The 15,950-nt window shown below is 46.9% G+C and overlaps 1 protein-coding gene across 1 annotated transcript in view; it reads left to right on the top strand.

The window, feature by feature from the left end:
- SMG5 (SMG5 nonsense mediated mRNA decay factor) overlaps window positions 1-15,950 on the top strand; it is a gene marked incomplete at its 5' end in the record, with an annotated part of 33,872 nt that overhangs the window by 9,845 nt on the left and 8,077 nt on the right. Inside the window, 12 exons of the mRNA XM_082496291.1 lie at window positions 2,899-2,988; window positions 4,317-4,406; window positions 5,320-5,398; window positions 6,467-6,592; window positions 7,033-7,101; window positions 9,008-9,216; window positions 9,361-9,498; window positions 10,603-11,304; window positions 13,146-13,315; window positions 13,599-13,674; window positions 14,379-14,554; window positions 15,666-15,824. Coding sequence (XP_082352417.1) covers window positions 2,899-2,988; window positions 4,317-4,406; window positions 5,320-5,398; window positions 6,467-6,592; window positions 7,033-7,101; window positions 9,008-9,216; window positions 9,361-9,498; window positions 10,603-11,304; window positions 13,146-13,315; window positions 13,599-13,674; window positions 14,379-14,554; window positions 15,666-15,824 — 2,084 coding nt within the window. The remainder of the gene's footprint in view (window positions 1-2,898; window positions 2,989-4,316; window positions 4,407-5,319; window positions 5,399-6,466; window positions 6,593-7,032; window positions 7,102-9,007; window positions 9,217-9,360; window positions 9,499-10,602; window positions 11,305-13,145; window positions 13,316-13,598; window positions 13,675-14,378; window positions 14,555-15,665; window positions 15,825-15,950) is intronic.

Raw genomic sequence — 15,950 nt, 5'->3', positions numbered from 1 at the left:
AACAGCAAGAAAAAGCTGTTAGAAAATTCTTTAGTAAGTGTTTGGGGATGGCGGATTTTTATGGAAAATTGAGCACTTCTGGCTGCACTGAATGTTTTTGAGTTTAATTAAACAGACAAATGGGCCATTAGGGGAATAGGTTCTTGAAATCAACAGATTTTTGTCAGGACATCCTATTCACTAGATGCAAGATGTTTTTCCTCCTCTTGGTGCCTCTTCTATCCGTGCTCCCTTCACGTACTTCCCAGTTGTGCTGTGCGTAGCTTTGAAACTGCTACTGAATCTTGGCCTGAGAATAGGAGGAAGCTCCTGTAACACAGGAAGGTATGTTAGCTGTCTCAGGTAGCTGCCTCTGTCCATGCCCTTAGATGTTGCGTAATTTGAGGTATCTTACCTAATGGGAAGGAAGAATAAGAGTGTTTGCTGTCTGAAACAGCTCAAGGCTGCATATGTATTCACGTCCTCGATTACCTTGTAATAGTTTGTTCCTGTTTTCTCCTGAGTTGTGCTCAGTAGCCTCAAGGCACATGTTTCTGTCCGGGTGGGTCCAGGGGAGAAATGGAGCCCCTATGTTTTGTGAACTGTATTACCAAGGGTTTAATTGGCATTCTTAAAGCTGGCAGGGGGGAGGAGGGCAGAAGCAGGCATAAGAGAAGTTAGTATGTCTTTAGCGATAGAACATTTAGTTGCTGGTATCCTATTCTTAGTTCTGGGAGATGATTGTATCATGATTGGCTTTGAAATGTCGGTTTAAAAGGCAGATGTCCCTGGCAACTGTTGCTTTGAGAAATGTGTCTCGGTACTGTAGAATTAATAAATTCCCAAAATGCGCATTCCAGATGGGTTTGTACCCTGTGGTGCGTGATTGCATTTGAAAGGCTCCCCTTATTCAGGTTTGTTAATGTGTTTAGGCTCTTTAATTAAAAGGACGCAGCAGATGAGTACGTAACTGGATAATAAAGATGTAACCTTGCATGTCCAGAAAAGATGGATGTGTAAGAATCCCGTATGAACTACAAATTAGGGTGGACACAACTTGTTGGTTATATAAATGGGAGCAAGAGGCTTCAAAGCAAAAAAGACAGGGAGGATAGGTCCAATAGCATACATGGACACAGATTTGAAGTCCATGTATTTGTGTAACGTAACTCAGAGAATGCCTGTTAGTAGGTGGGAACCATTCCTCACTGGTCACTTAAGCCTCCAGGTTTCACTTCTGCTCTTTTGAACTACACCAGGAGGGGGGGGAGCAGCTCAGACAGCAGGATGGACTGCTCTAAAAATCTTCCTTTGGGATTCCTGCTTGAGGCAGTTTGCTCCTCCAGAAGGTGGAGAAGGTTGCCTCCTTGGCAACAGGAAGAGTGAACCTAGGCTGAATCCATGATACTGGTCTGCCCCGTGGCAGCAAATGCCCTCTGGCGAGGAAGCGGGATCAAGGTAGCCTTTGCCTCCTGATCTCTGGGTGAACCATGGCCCTGCTGGCTGGGGAGAAGGTGCTGATGGGGAGATGGGAAGCACAGTCTGGCCAGTGGCGGCCCCTCCCAGGAGCTGAGTCACCGTTGATGGCTTAAGTTAGTTCAGGTCAGCTGGCTGCAGCCTTCCCCTCTTGCTTTTGACACTTTCCACTGCCTGAACTGCCTTTTTTTTTTTTTTTTTTTTTTTTTCGTAAGTTCAGTATAGAATAGAATAGACTATTTCAGTTAGAAGGGACCAACAACAATCATCTAGTCCGACTGCCTGACCAATTCAGGGCTGACCAAAAGTTATTAGTGCATGTTAAGGACATTGTCCAAATGCCTCTTAAATGCTGCCAGGCTTGGGGCATCGACCACCTCTCCAGGAAACCTGTTCCAGTGTTTAACCACCCTTTCAGTAAAGAAGTGCTTCCTCATGTCTAGTATAGACCTCCTTTGATGCAGCTTTGAAGCATTCCCGCACATCCTATCGCTGGATACCAGGGAGAGGAGCTCAGCACTTTCCGCTCCGCTTCCCCTCCTCAGGAAGCTGTAGAGAGAGGTGAGGTTGCCCCTCAGCCTCCTTTCCTCCAAACTAGACAAGCCCAAAGTCCTCAGCTGCTCCTCCTGGGACATTCCTTCCAGCTCTTTCACCAGTTTTGTTGCCCTCTTCTGGATGCAAAGGCAGTTTTTTTTCTGGAGGCAGTTCTTCCTACCTGACTACAGCTGCCCGCCCTGTCTACAACACAGATTTGCTGTCCTGATTTTTTTTCCTTGTTGTACTTCTCTTCCTCCTTTTTTGGTTGACCGTCCCTAAATCTAGATCTCAGTCTTGAGACAATGAGTTTGTTTCCATCTTCGGTGTCGGGGAGGGTACTTCCACATCATACATTACTGCCAGGTGCAAGTGTGCTCAGACTTTGTTCTGGCTTCCAGGGATTTGTGCCGGCTCCCATCCAAAGGCCTCATTAGCCATGCTAACGAAGTCAGCCTCTCAACAGGCCTTATTAGCTTGTGCTCAATGCTATGTTAACACGATCACATGGCCTGTAGACAGGAATTGGCCTTTGTCCTCTCATCTGAGTGCGAATGGAGCCAGCTCTCTGTGGCATACCTTGTAGGCAAAGTCTGAGTGACAGTCATTTCGGTGACTTAGCGATGCAGTGACACGCACTGCCCCAGATCAGCAGGGAACTGAAGAGGGAGTGGGTGAGCATCAGTGTCTACGTGTATTCTCTACGTTTTTCTGCGTTTTGACAGCAAGAGCGGACCGGTGCTGGTGGAAAAAATGCCATAGACAGCAGCCACCGGTGTGGTCTGACCGTGCGGTCTTTGTTTTCATCCGGTGAAATGTTGGGTGTCTCGGGCAGAGGCGTAGGCTGCTCGTGTGGCTTTCCAGCAGCCTTTACCCAATGGTTTATGTGATTTCATATTTCTCATGTAGGCTGCAAGAAACCCGTGTCTGCATCGGAGAAGGAGATGGAGTGGGCACAGATGGCGTGTCACAGATGTCTGGTTTATCTGGGAGATCTAGGTAAGGACAGCGTCGTCTTTCAGGGCAACCTTTGATACATTAAAAAGATGGTGCCTGTTCAGTGCTGAGTCCATCGTTGTTAGTCACCGGCCACAGTTACTTGCAGACGCTGGTTTCCCTTGTGACGTGTTTGTTGATGACTGGTATAAGCTGAAATCCTTGTGGATAACTGAACCGCTACAAGTTGCAGAAGCTTTGGTTTTGGGCAAGTAGATGAAGAGTTTGCTGTCAATAAACAGCTGTAGCCGTGGCTGCGGAAGAATGTAAGCCTTTGCTTTTATTTATGTTGTTTGGACAGTGTGAAGGAAACTCGAAGTGGGCTGACTTCTCAGTTCAGGCTTGCTTTAAGGTTGCCTTACAGCACAAGTGTGACTGAAAATCCGATTTGTTAAGCAATATTGTGAATCAGTCCAGAGTGGTGGGCCACTGCAGAGCCCCAGGTTCTTTGTCATTGTGTCTGGCTGCGTGTCATCCTTTTCATAGCAGACGTGTCTATCCCACAGTCACGACCTCCTGAAGTGTGTGGTAAGTGTGTCAGCTTCTTGCTTGATTGTGAACATGTGGGAGCGAAGGCAGTGAGAAAACATGTAACTGTGTGAAAAACAGCTATTTGAAGTGCGGCACGGGTAAACGTGCTTGACACGCAGCAGCCTTCAAGCTCTTGAAAGCTGTTTGGCATTATCGTTGTGCATGAATCAGCCTAAAAATGGCATTGCAAATAAATGTCTTATGGGGGTAGTAAGAATGACTTACCTGAGTGGTGGGAGAGAAATGTGCTCACCTCTTCACAATGCTTTCACCTGAGGTTTCCAAAATGCCTACTGTTGTCCAAAAACCCCAATAAAATTAATGAAGTCCAGTCTGGCCACAGCCAGGTATTTTATTAGGTCAACTGACATGCTTTAGATTTCACACTCCGCCGTAGTAGAATATAGTCTGTTTGAATGTAGTCTGTACCGGAAAATGGAGCACAATTCTGAGTTATTTCAAGGATAAATGAATCAGCACTGAACACTTGGAGCAGAAGAATTTCTTCCTTTTGCTTACACGCTGCCACAAGTGTTGAGGGATATCCCCTTTGCTTGAAGTGGCAGGGGCTGTGATGCGCGGAATAGTGCGGTTAAAATAAAAGCGCTTGAGACGGGCCTGGCAGACCCCGTACGTGTTTGTGTATTGCCAAGAGCAGTTCTTTGATGGATTTGTTGACTTGGCCAGTATTTCTAGTTTTGCGGTATCTTTAATCTGTAGGGAAGCTGTGCTTCTCTGCAGAAGGGAAGAGAAGACACTGCCTTCTGGTTTCTGATGGGCGACGTGTGGTTTTCTTTCAGCTCGCTATCAGAATGAACTGGCAGGTGTGGACACAGAGTTGCTGGCTGAGCGGTTTTACTATCAAGCCCTTTCTGTTGCACCACAAATTGGTGAGTGAGTTACCATGAATTTTCAGTCATTACAATCATGTTGCCACAACCTAAAAACAATACTCTTTGATACTGCACTGGTCAGGTTTATATCCTGCTGCTGAGAGAGGAATGGTTTTATCCTCTGGTTAAAATTAGTTCCTCCTTTGAGAATCTCTCTTGCTGGCAAGCCAAAGAGAGGAGTTAAAGCAAAGGTGCCCTTCGCCAATGACCTCAGCTTACTCTTATGATAACCTCTGAGAAACTCAGACTTCCATGAATGTGGTAAAGTTGTGCCTGTCTGGCAAAGGGAAGGTCCAGCTGTCCGTTGCCAGAAGCAGAGCGTTATTGGTCATCTCCCTCTTTTTGCCCTTGCAAAAAAAATCTCACATGCCGCTTTCTTCTTTGGAAGCGGCTACCTTATGAGAACACTTTGTGGCAAGAGCTGAGGGCCCATCTTATCTTAAAAAGCGTGCAATTCCAGAAAAAAATGTTTTCTCCCTACTGTCTTTGCAGACTTCTTACTGAGTTGTTTGACAGGCTGATCCCAAACATCAATGAACAACAAAAAAATTGTGTACCGCAGAACTCTTAAATGCTGATATGTCCATGTCCTCTATGTCAAGAGGAATACAGAGTCAAGGCTATGGCGTTTATTAATACAGAGGAGGCACATTGTTTGCTCTGCTTTCTTATGTAGATAACTGGCAGGAAGCTGGGGAGGATCTAAAAGCACTATAAAACAGGAAAAAAAAAAAAACACCCGAGTGGCGAAAGGATCAAGTAGTCCAGACTTGTACTGCAGCTTTACTACTGTTTGTGTCTCCTGGCTTCCCTGCTGTGTGGAAATGTAGTGAGAGGGAAAGGATCTGCTTTCCAGCAGGGCCACTGGAGAGTTGTAAGTTAATTCTGTTGCCCCTCTTTTTCGTGACAGGCATGCCCTTTAACCAGCTGGGGACACTGGCAGGCAGCAAATACTACAACGTGGAAGCGACATATTGCTACTTACGCTGGTGAGTGTCTGGGAGGATCTTGGCTTCTTGGATGGAGAATCAGTGCACTGTGGTTGCTGGTGCCAGATTATTTTTTCCTTTACTTTGGTCTCGTGAAACCACACCTGGAATATCGCGTCCAGCCTTCAACATAAGAAGGACATGGACCTGTTGGAGTGGGTCCAGAGGGGGCCATGAAGATGATCAGAGGGCTGGAGCCCCTCTGCTGTGGGGACAGGCTGAAAGAGTTGGGGGGGTTCAGCCTGGAGACGAGAAGGCTCCAGGGAGATCTTAGAGCCCCTTCCAGTTCCTAAAGGGGCTCCAGGAAAGCTGGAGAGGGGCTTTTTACAAGTGCATGTAGTGATAGGACGAGGGGAAATGGATTCAAACTGGAAGAGGGGACATTGAGATGAGATCTGAAGAAGAAAGTCTTGCCTGTGAAGGTGGTGAGCTCCTGGCGCAGGTTGCCCCGAGAAGCTGTGGCTGCCCCATCCCTGGAGGTGTTCAAGGCCAGGTTGGATGGGGCTGGGAGCAACCTGGGCTGGGGGGAGGTGTCCCTGCCCAGGGCAGGGGGTGGCACTGGGTGAACTTTAAGATCCCTTCCAACCTAAACCATTCAATGTTTCATGACTGTTTTCAGTGGATGAGTTTCAGGGGAGGGGAAGAGAGATGGGTTTGTTTCACCCTTGAGCAGGACTGGTAATAAGAAAGAGCCTTGATCAAACCAAACCATGATGCTGGTCACTTGGATTCATGTGCCTGTGCTGGAGAGCCAGGTTTGAAGGGGAGCGGAGGTGCTGAGTGAGGCACCCCGCAGAGTGAGGTGGGTGGAATTCAGTTATCTGAACATGGCCCTAAGGCACATATTCAAAAAGGTGTGTAAACGTTGCAGATGGAGCTGTGGTACAGCTTGAAGTGGGGTTTGCAGACATCAGTGGGAGTTAAGTAGCCCAGCGTGTTCAAACAAAAGCACTAGGTACCTGTCTTCGCGCAGAGATGCCTGAATAACTTTCTAGTGAATTAAAACCATAAAATGTGAGCAACCTTGTGGCAAAGTAACTTTTGATGTGTTCTATTTTGGTATCTCAGTATCCAGTCTGAAGTGTCCTTTGAAGGTGCCTATGGGAACCTGAAGCGGCTGTATGACAAAGCAGCCAAAATGTATCACCAGTTGAAGAAATGTGAAACCAGGAAGTTGTCTCCAAGCAAGAAACGGTAAGAGGGGAAAGAAAAGGAGAGGGGTGCAGGCTGAGGGTTTGCAGTGCCACCGGTGTCATCCTCTGGGTTGGGAGTAGGGTCTTTCTGGGAAGTGGGAACTGGTAGATGTCTGATTTGAGGCAGTGATTGTTCCCAGAATTTTGAGAGCCCCAATCCAGATCCCATTCTTGATCTCTCGGGTCATCATTTCAGGAGAAAAACTAAATGTTGGCTAAGTGTAGAGTTTGAGGTGAGATATTTTCTCACTCTCTGCTGGAGCTGGTGACTGTTCATGAGGATTGAGTATTGGTGGAAGTTAGAAGTCTTTTTTTCCACTTTCATCAGAACGTAGTTTTCAGTTGAGACCCAAGGTACCTATTAATAGAGCTCTCTTAGTCTAGTCCATCTCTGTGATGCTGTGTACCTGCTTTACAGTGTTTTCTTCTCAATCTTTTTAGAGGCAAAGACATTAAGAGGTTGCTGGTGAGCTTTATGTACCTACAGAGTCTTTTGCAGCCAAAGAGCAGGTAAGATTACGGCAGATTATGTCTTCTATTGATAATTCACAGCATTCAGCGTTGGAAGAGACTGTTCCCTGAAGGATAACAGTGCCTGTGCTGAGGCTTTCTGCCAAAAGGTCCAAGACTTTAGTCTTCTAACCTTGCAGGGATAGGGAAGAAGATTGTCTTCCAAAGGAGGCTGAAATACCAAAGGGTTAAATACTTTGCCTTCATTTAGCCACAGCTGCAGTAGCTGAGTGAGTGTTGAATTCCTGAGCCTGGAAGCTCATCTCTGTGCTGTGCTATGCCTTTGGTGTTTCCTTGCCTTGTTCACTCATCAAATGCTTTTTCCTGGCAAGCTCTGGGTTTAGGCTGATAGGACAGCGAAGAGTCACTGTCTGTACGTGTGCAAGGCTGTTCATTGCATTTGGAAATCTGTAACCAAATACCTTGTTCAAAGAAACAGATAGCATAACCTGTTCATGCTTTATACAGCTGTGGGATTTTTTTTTTTTTCCTTAGCTTTTCTCTGTCCCTGCTGGGAGGTTTTCAGGTGGTTGTAAATTAACCTCTTACTCCTTGAAATAGAGGAGGTGTTTTAAAGGGCTTGTACACAGGCTACAGTTAAACTCATCATGGAATAGTTTAGGTTGGAAGGGACCTTCTCCAGTCCTCCCCCAAAGTAGGGCCCACTGGGAAGGGAGATTCAAATGCAAAGTTGGAGGAGGTTGCTCAGAGCCTTATCCAGCTGAGTTTTGAATGGATCTAAGGACAGAGATTCCACACCTCTCTGGTCCCCCTTCCAGTGTTCGACTGCCTTCACTGTGGAATTATTTTTTTTTCCTTGCATCTAGTCTCATTTTCCTTTTCTGCAGCTTGTACCCATCACTTCCCTCCCTTTTGCCATGCACCATTGAGAAGAGTCTTCCTCTTCACCTATTTGGCATCTGAAACCAGAAGATTACACCCCCCAAGCCTTCTCTCTTTCAGGCTGAACAAACTCGGTTCTCTTTGCCTCTTCTCATACATCATGTTCTCTGTTCCCCTCGACAGTCCTCTGTCCTCTGCTAGACTAAGTCCAGTTTGTCAGTGTCTTTTTGGATGTTTTTTTTTTTTTTATTTTGTACTGGGGACCCCAAGACTGGATGCAGTGTTCCAGATGCCATCTCGTGAGTGCCAAATAGAGAGGGATAATAATTTTCCTCAACCTGCTGGCTGTGCCTTTGCTAGTGCAGCCCAGTATGGGATTAGCTTTCAGATATTGACTTATACCATATGAGTGGAACTTCAAGGCTCATTTAATATCTGCATGACACATACTTAGCACATAAGAAAATTGGAAATTACTTCAATTTCCCAAGCACGTTGCCCCCTGAAAAGGATTTGCTAGATGTTTTGCAGACAGGTTTATTTTGTAACTAGGAGACTCCCATAGCCCATTATACTGAATGCCGTGGGTGCTTCCTTTGAGGTAGCTAATAGCTACAGAGGATTTTAGAGTATTCTTACGGGGCTGCAAGTTAGAGCCAGGGGAGGAGGAAAAATTGAGTCCCCAGTTTGTGCCTTTAACTGAGCAGTGAATCCAAAACTTTTGCTACCGTTAGCGTTGAAGTGCCCTGTGTGTCTTAATGGCTACTGCCTGGGCTCACAGGGAAGATGTCGTATATTTTTTTTTGGAGACCCGTCTCTTGGCAGGGAGGTGCTTTCGTTATCGTTTGTCTTTAGTTTAGTAGCTTTGGAGAGGAAAATGTAATCTGATTCATCTCACTTGCTTCCCATAACTGTTGTTGCCTGCAGTGTATTCCCTGGTGCTTCATCCTGTCTAGTGCTAAAGGATAGCCTAACTGCCAGCTACGGTTCAGTTTCCATGCAGACATTGCCAGGAGCTTGAGTCTTGAATAATAATTCCTGTTTATTTTTTCCTCTTGTTAAGTTCCCTGGATTCTGAGCTGACATCTCTCTGCCAGTCTGTGCTGGAGGATTTCAACCTGTGCTTGTTCTACCTGCCCTCTCCTCCTAATCTGAGCTCAACTAGTGAAGACGAAGAAGAGTATGAGAGTGGCTACTCCTTCCTTCCCGATCTCCTGATCTTTCGCATGGTGATCATCTGCCTTATGAGTGTTCACAGCCTCAAGAGGGCAGGTAAGCAGTGCCTTATTCAGCTATTTAGAAGTGTAGTAATTAACATTCAGCCATCCAGTTAGGCTGAAGATGTTGTCTTAATTGACTTTCATGTTTTGGACTGGTGGTCAGTCTCCTCCACCTCGTTACACCGTTTTGTTGCAGGTTCAAAGCAGTACAGCGCAGCCATCGCTTTCACGCTGGCCCTCTTCTCTCACCTGATAAATCACGTCAATATTCGCCTCCAGGCAGAGCTAGAAGAAGGGGAGAATCCCGTCCCAGCCTTTCAGAGTGATGGCACAGGTAAGAGAATGGAGGCGGTATGAGCTCGGTCTCCCCAGTTGCCCGCCTTTAGGGCTGGCTTTTACTTTTCTTTCCTGAATCTCCTGGGCATGGGTTTTGTAGTAGAGTGCCTGAGTGGTGTTAGAGACATCTTGATCTTTCACTGCTGGGCTGAAATCACCAAAGGTGGGTAATCTGCTGAGACAGTCTCCACTTAGACGCTCTCTGTGAGTATCAGAATCATCACAGGATGAAAATATTGCTTTCCTTGTTGTAAGGAGTTATCTTTCTGTATCTCTTGGCAGCTCGTTCATCATCTGTTTTCCCCAATCTGTGCTCCTTATTTTCTGTCTCTCTATTTGCTGTTATTTACTGGACTCTTTTCTCCTCCACTGAGGAGAAACACCTGGGCAGAACGGTGTCTAAAGGAGACAGTCCCTGCTCAGCACACCTCACCTCTGCTCAGACACAAACAAACCTTTAGTTTCTGGGGGATCCTGTTGAGCAGAGAATAAAACTGCTGAATCTTTCCCCTGCAAACAGTCAATTTGTAATATTTCACAGAACGCAAGACTAGGAGTTTCCTGGTGAAAAGCAACAGTGAATGACTGGTGAATGAAAAGCAACAGTGAATGACAGTGAACCCTGCCTGGGTTTTGAAACTGTGCTGCTGGAAAGGCTGCGAGCATGTTGGTCGAGGAAGGGATTAGGTCAACTCAGCCTAGTTACAGGGTGGAGTGACTGGTTTAATCGAGGTGACTGGCACATGCCCTTGCCCTGTTTGGTGGGTCACTTGGCTCTCAGACTGTAGAAAAGCTGGGGAAAAGATTTAAGGTTCAACTGTGTATTTTATGCTGGTCTAGCAGCATTCAGCACTGAGGCTGCCTGATAACGGAGCGGCACAGCTTGGGCGGTAGGAATACAGGTTTCCCAGATTTTTCTGGGCGCCTTGTAGAAAGTGAGTCATTCTTCCAGGGTTGCCATTACTTGTTCTCTGGTCAGAGACACTAATAGAAGTGATGGCTGAAATTTGCACTACAGGTTCCCCAGGCTTAGGGCTGGCAAGCAGCTTGTGTGACACATCAGGACTTTCTTAACTCGTGGTCTCATTTTAAATGCCGGCAGATGACCAGGAGCCGCGGGAGCCATTGAACTCGATTGAGAAGGAAGCTGAAGCTGACTTTGCCAATCATCAGCCCAGTGAGGAACAACGGAAGAATGACTGCAAGAAAAGCAAGAAATACTCCCGCCTCTCCTGTTTGCGTCGCCGCCGCCATCCCCAGAAGGTGGATGAGAGCGACCTGAGTGAGGGCTTTGACTCTGACTCCAGCCAGGGCTCCATAAAGGGCAGTGATGGCTCAGAAAGTGGCTCGGAGAAGAGTGATGAGGAAGCAGAAGCTGCTTTTGATGTGGAGACGGACTCTGACATGAACAGCCAAGAATCTCGGTCCGACTTGGAGGACATGGAGGATGAGCCGGGTGAGGAGGGGAGCAGCCGAGGCAAAAGTGGGCCCAAAGAGGCCTTAAAAAACTGTGTGGATGGCAGTGGGCTTGGGGACTCCAAGAGCCCAAACATCTCTAAAATTGAGGCTCCGGATCCAGCAGTCAATGGGCCAGCTTCCCTGAGCACTAATGACGCGAGCATAGCCAGTAACCTCCAGGCCATGTCCACCCAGCTGTTTCAAACCAAACGCTGCTTTCGCTTGGCTCCCACTTTCAGCAACATCCTTCTGAAACCCAACAGCGAACCACCCGTCTTGAAGGATGGAATAGAAAGCAAGCCTTGTGTGAATGGAGATCTGGAGAAGCCCAGCTTGGCAGAGCAAGGTAAGGATCAGCAACCTCGTTCAACACATTTGTTGTTGCAGCTCTGTAGAAAACTGCAAGCTGTAGCAGTCTGTTTGCTAAAATCCCCCTCTTCTCATGGTGCAAGTTCTCCTTCGGCCAGGTTGGGAGGAGCGGGTTGCCCGAGTACTGGGTAGGTCTTGAGTTGGGTGTGTCCTGAAGGAGGAGCTTTACTTTTACTGCCTGACATCCAGGAACATGTGTACTAAGCAAAGGAAACGCCTGCAACCACCCAGGGTTGTCTGCTATTCTGCTCAACAGGCTAAATGCTGAGCAGCTCTGATAATACAGAGGATAATTCTAGCAGGTATTAAAAATTTGGATCATCTTCCTTTTTTTCTATGTGAAATCTCTGTAATCAGACACTTACTGGCGCTTCTGGTGATGGACAGTGCAGATGCAGTCCAGGAAGTTCTCCGTGAGATGTCAGATTATCAAGTCTGCAAAACTTATAGGAGCTTTCTGTAAGATGTGATCTAGGTGCGTGCGAGAGGAGTTGAGGGCCTCTTTCTGTGGCCCTCTGGACGCTGCCTCGCTGCGTGCTCGGGGCTGAACCAACCTGCAGATGCACAGCAGGTGGAGCTGCAACGTCTCTATTACCATGCGACTTACACAACTGAGTAATGTTCTGGGAAAAATCAGCTTGAAAGGGAGATCTGATGCACTACAGGGAGTTGTTTGTATTTCAGATAAAACCACATGGGCCTGTTCGGTCTTGTTTGTCATTCCTCCCAGCTTGCCTGGAGCAAGGAAACATTTTTGCATCGTGCTGCCAAATTCAGTGGGCCTGCAGCACTGGCAAGATTCAGGCTTTGCCTGGGCCAGGATTTGAAGGGGGAGTATTAGATCATGTTAATGTTTACTGGCTCCCGGCATTGCTTCGTAGCCACTTGAAAGAGATCGGGGTAAAGGAAGAAACAAACGATTTTTGGTCTGTTTAACATTTTCCTTCAATGGGTTACACAGATGTTTTGGCTCCAGGAAGGTATTTGAATAGTGTGGCCATGATACCTTTATAGATGTAGAAAATGAGAGGTTGAATGAATTAACCCATGTGGTTTTTTAGCTTTGAGCTCTCCTTGCCTCAGCTGTGCTGTTTCAAAACTTGAGCTATTTAATGGTCTTAACACTCTATCAGGGATGGTTTCTGAATAAATTACTTCCTCCCTCTTGATTCTGAGGGCTTATTGAATGATAATTGCTGTGCTAATAGGCAGAAATGACTGTGCAATTAAAATAAGGGACTGTAGCAAAATGCGTCGTTGGTTCCCAACTTGCTGCTACCTTGACCTGAGGTCGCTCCCGCAGCTCCATGCAGTTTCATTGGCAGTGGCTTTGAGATCCTCAGGTCTGTAGAATTACACGATTGCAAAGCATATTCAGTATTGAAAATCACCTGGGCCCTGGCTCGTAAAACAGCCCTACCATTTTCTTCTCTTGTATTGCCCAAAGTTTGGTGCACGTCGCCCTAAACAGCGATGGCTGGCTCTGTTCTCTGCGGTAAGTGATATGGTCCTTGTGCTGGCGCGTGCTGCTTCGCCCTGCTCTGTCAGCGAGCGTCTCAGAGGCTGCTGCAGGGGTTAAGGCATTTGTCAAACTTTCACAAGGAAATTTTTAGCAATCTTCTCCCAATGAAGCAAATGCAACAGTGATAAGTTCTTATCGACAGCACAGGGAACAGGGAACTGGTTTTGTGAGGGTGTGTGGAGGCACCGAGAAGTTCAACTCGACTCTTGCCAACCCAGTGCTGTTCTCATACCAGTAGGGCTTGGCCTCTCCGGGGGTTTAATGCCTGCCATCCTGCTTTTCCCATCATTTTCCAGATGATGTGTCTGACTCTGAGGAAAGCATTTCAAGTAACAAATCCTGCAGGAATGAGCGATCCCTTCAGGAGAAGCTAGAGATCGTGACCAATGAAGGGCTGCTTCTCACTGTCAAGGTGTTCCTGGACTGGCTGAGGACAAACACGGACCTCATCATCATGTGTGCTCAGGTGGGAACTGTGCTTGGTGTTCCGTCCAAGGCTGCGTCTGTTCAGTTGCCCTGGACTGGGATGCTCAGGGCATATTGAAGCTACTGTCCCAGTCCTGTACATTCTGGTGATGTTAAATATGCCACCGGCTGAATTAAGATAATCTTGACCTAAGAAGCGTAGTGAAGTTTACTCTTCATAAAGCATTTTGAGGTCTGTGAGATGCTGGAAAGCCCAAGCGGGCTGGTTATTGCATACATCTGTCTTGACATTTTCTGTGGCCTTTTGTGTTCTGTTCCTGCAGAGCTCTCAGAGCCTGTGGAACAGGCTGTCTGTGCTCCTGAACCTTCTGCCTTCTGCTGCAGACCTGCAGGAATCAGGTACTGGAGAAGGAAGTGGCAATGTAATGTTTCGGCAAGCCCTAGTCATCAGTGATTTCCGTGGTGTGTGATAGATCCCGGGGTGAGAGATTTGCCAGTAGCAGTTTGCTTATAAGCACGATGGGAAGCGACATCGTGCATGTGTTGCTTTTGTGTTTAAACACCATTCCAGTTAAATACTGTCCTGTAGACCTTAGCTCTATTAATCCATTATATATGGCTGACGACATACTGAAACACTCACACCTGTGTGTGTAAAGTCCTTGTGTGGCCCACGTGATTGGAATTAAGCGTCAAGACCATAAGTAAGGGTATGATTTTGTCATGACAATCATGGAAACTAGTTTTGAAGCTCCAAATGCTCACGATGTGCCTTGTACCTCAGCCTAAAGATCCCCATGGTTCTTGAGAAGTATAGTTTTAACAGAATTGCTTATTTGTTGGAACGAATAGGAGAGCTAACCTTCCAAACGACAGTTTTTCTGAAGTGGTGCATCTCCGCAGGTTGTTTGGGACAGTTACTCTTTATATTGTGGGTGGCCTTTTTGTTCTTCCTTCAACACGTGCTCACAGTAGACGTGTAATGTGAGATCTCTGCCCTTGATCGTCACAGAGTGCGTGCCTTAAAGCAGTTTTCCTCTTTGTCCCCACGTCAGTTTTTTCAGTCACCATATATTGCTGTGCTTCCCCTCCACCCTCTCCAGGGCTGGCCCTGTGTAATGAAGTCAAGGACATTCTGAGTGGTGCTGAGCTTCCAGACCTGAAAGCCAACTTGCTGCTCCCAGAAGATGTGGCCCTGCGAAATCTTCCCCCTCTGAAAAATGCACACAAGAGGTTTAACTTTGAGCAGGACCGGCCCATTTTCTCAGCAGTTGAGGAGGTGAGTCAGTGTAAATCCTAAATCTTGACCTGAGCTGTGTTTCCCTTGGTGGAGATGCAGTCTGTCTTAGCTGTGCGGATGATGATCTAAATCTTTTTGCCAAGAAAGACCCCAAACTGATTCAAACTTTTGATTCTGAGTTATTGGTGGTTGCTGCAGTCATCTGTCTGTCCAAAAATCAGTGTTCAAAAAACTGCCTTGCCTTCCCTTCCCTGTCAGAGCCATTACGAAAGGAAGCAGAGTCGCACGTTGACAGCTTTGCTGCATAAAGTCTCCCGACCTCCTTGTCTGGGCAGAAGAGTTGTTGTCTCTGCCCTGCCTTGAATGAAGGGAATTTTGCTGGAGCTGCAGGATACTTCCTGTGATCCTTCTCTAGTAAATGCAGAAGTTGGTGAAATCTCACTTCATGTGGCACTCGGTGCCCTCGTAGAGCACTTCTGTCTGTTTTCCCAAGCACAAAGGGCCAAGGTGATCATTTCTGGGTAGTGGAGGTGTGCAGGAAAATGCAATTGTTCTTCTCCTGTCTTGCCTTGTTCCCTTTGGAGTGGGGAATACATTAACATCTTCTGCCTTGATTTGAGGGTGCTGCTCTGATGCATGACAGGGGACCTATGCTTGTTAAATCGCAGTCCAGCCCGCTGAGGTCTTGAATGTCATCTCGAGCTGCTGGGGCAGCTGGAGCAAAGTGCAGTGATCTCACATCCCACGTGAGCTCACCTTTTGCTGCTCAGTAGCTCAGCCAAGAGCAGAGCCTGCCCCAAAATCAGATCTAGATTGTTGTTTTATTTGATACTTTTTCCCAGCACTGAGGGCTTGAGGGGAGATTTGTGGGGGAGAGCCCGTTGATGTTTTCTGAGGTTTTCTCGAGTTGGGGAAGCCCAGACTGCAAGCACTTCTAAGCTTTCTGGTCAGCTGTAGGCTTTCCTGCAGCCCTCTCCTGCAGTTTCTGTCTTCAGAAGCACATTTCCATCAGAAATGTTTCCTTTGGATTTTTGTTTTTTTTTTTAATAGCAGTTTCTGCCTTTTCCAAAAGCGTGAGCTGCAGGGTCAGAGCTGGCTACAGCCCCCGTGGGGAGATGTGGCTGGTGATTGCCTGTCTGCTTCTTTGCAGTCCATTGTTCGGATTTGCTGCATTCGGAGCTTTGGCCATTTCATTACCCACTTGCAAGGCAGCATCCTGCAGTTCAACTCGGAGCTTGGGATCTTCATCAGCATAGCACAGTCGGAGCAAGACAACTTGCTGCACCAAGCCCAAGCCCAGTTTCACATGGTGAGTTGGCAGAGGTGGGCTAATTCTCTGTACTTGGTGCAATTTCCTGTAGATTACTATTAGATTGTAATTATAATCACAGTTCTTTGTTGGGAGAGAAAAGTTTTGCTCCTTAAAGCTACTCAG

Source organism: Vanellus vanellus (assembly GCF_965231255.1).
Source record: "Vanellus vanellus genome assembly, chromosome: 27".
NCBI classification, from domain to species: domain Eukaryota; kingdom Metazoa; phylum Chordata; class Aves; order Charadriiformes; family Charadriidae; genus Vanellus; species Vanellus vanellus.
Note: the sequence above shows the minus strand (reverse complement) of the source record. Positions and strands in the feature narration are given on the sequence as shown.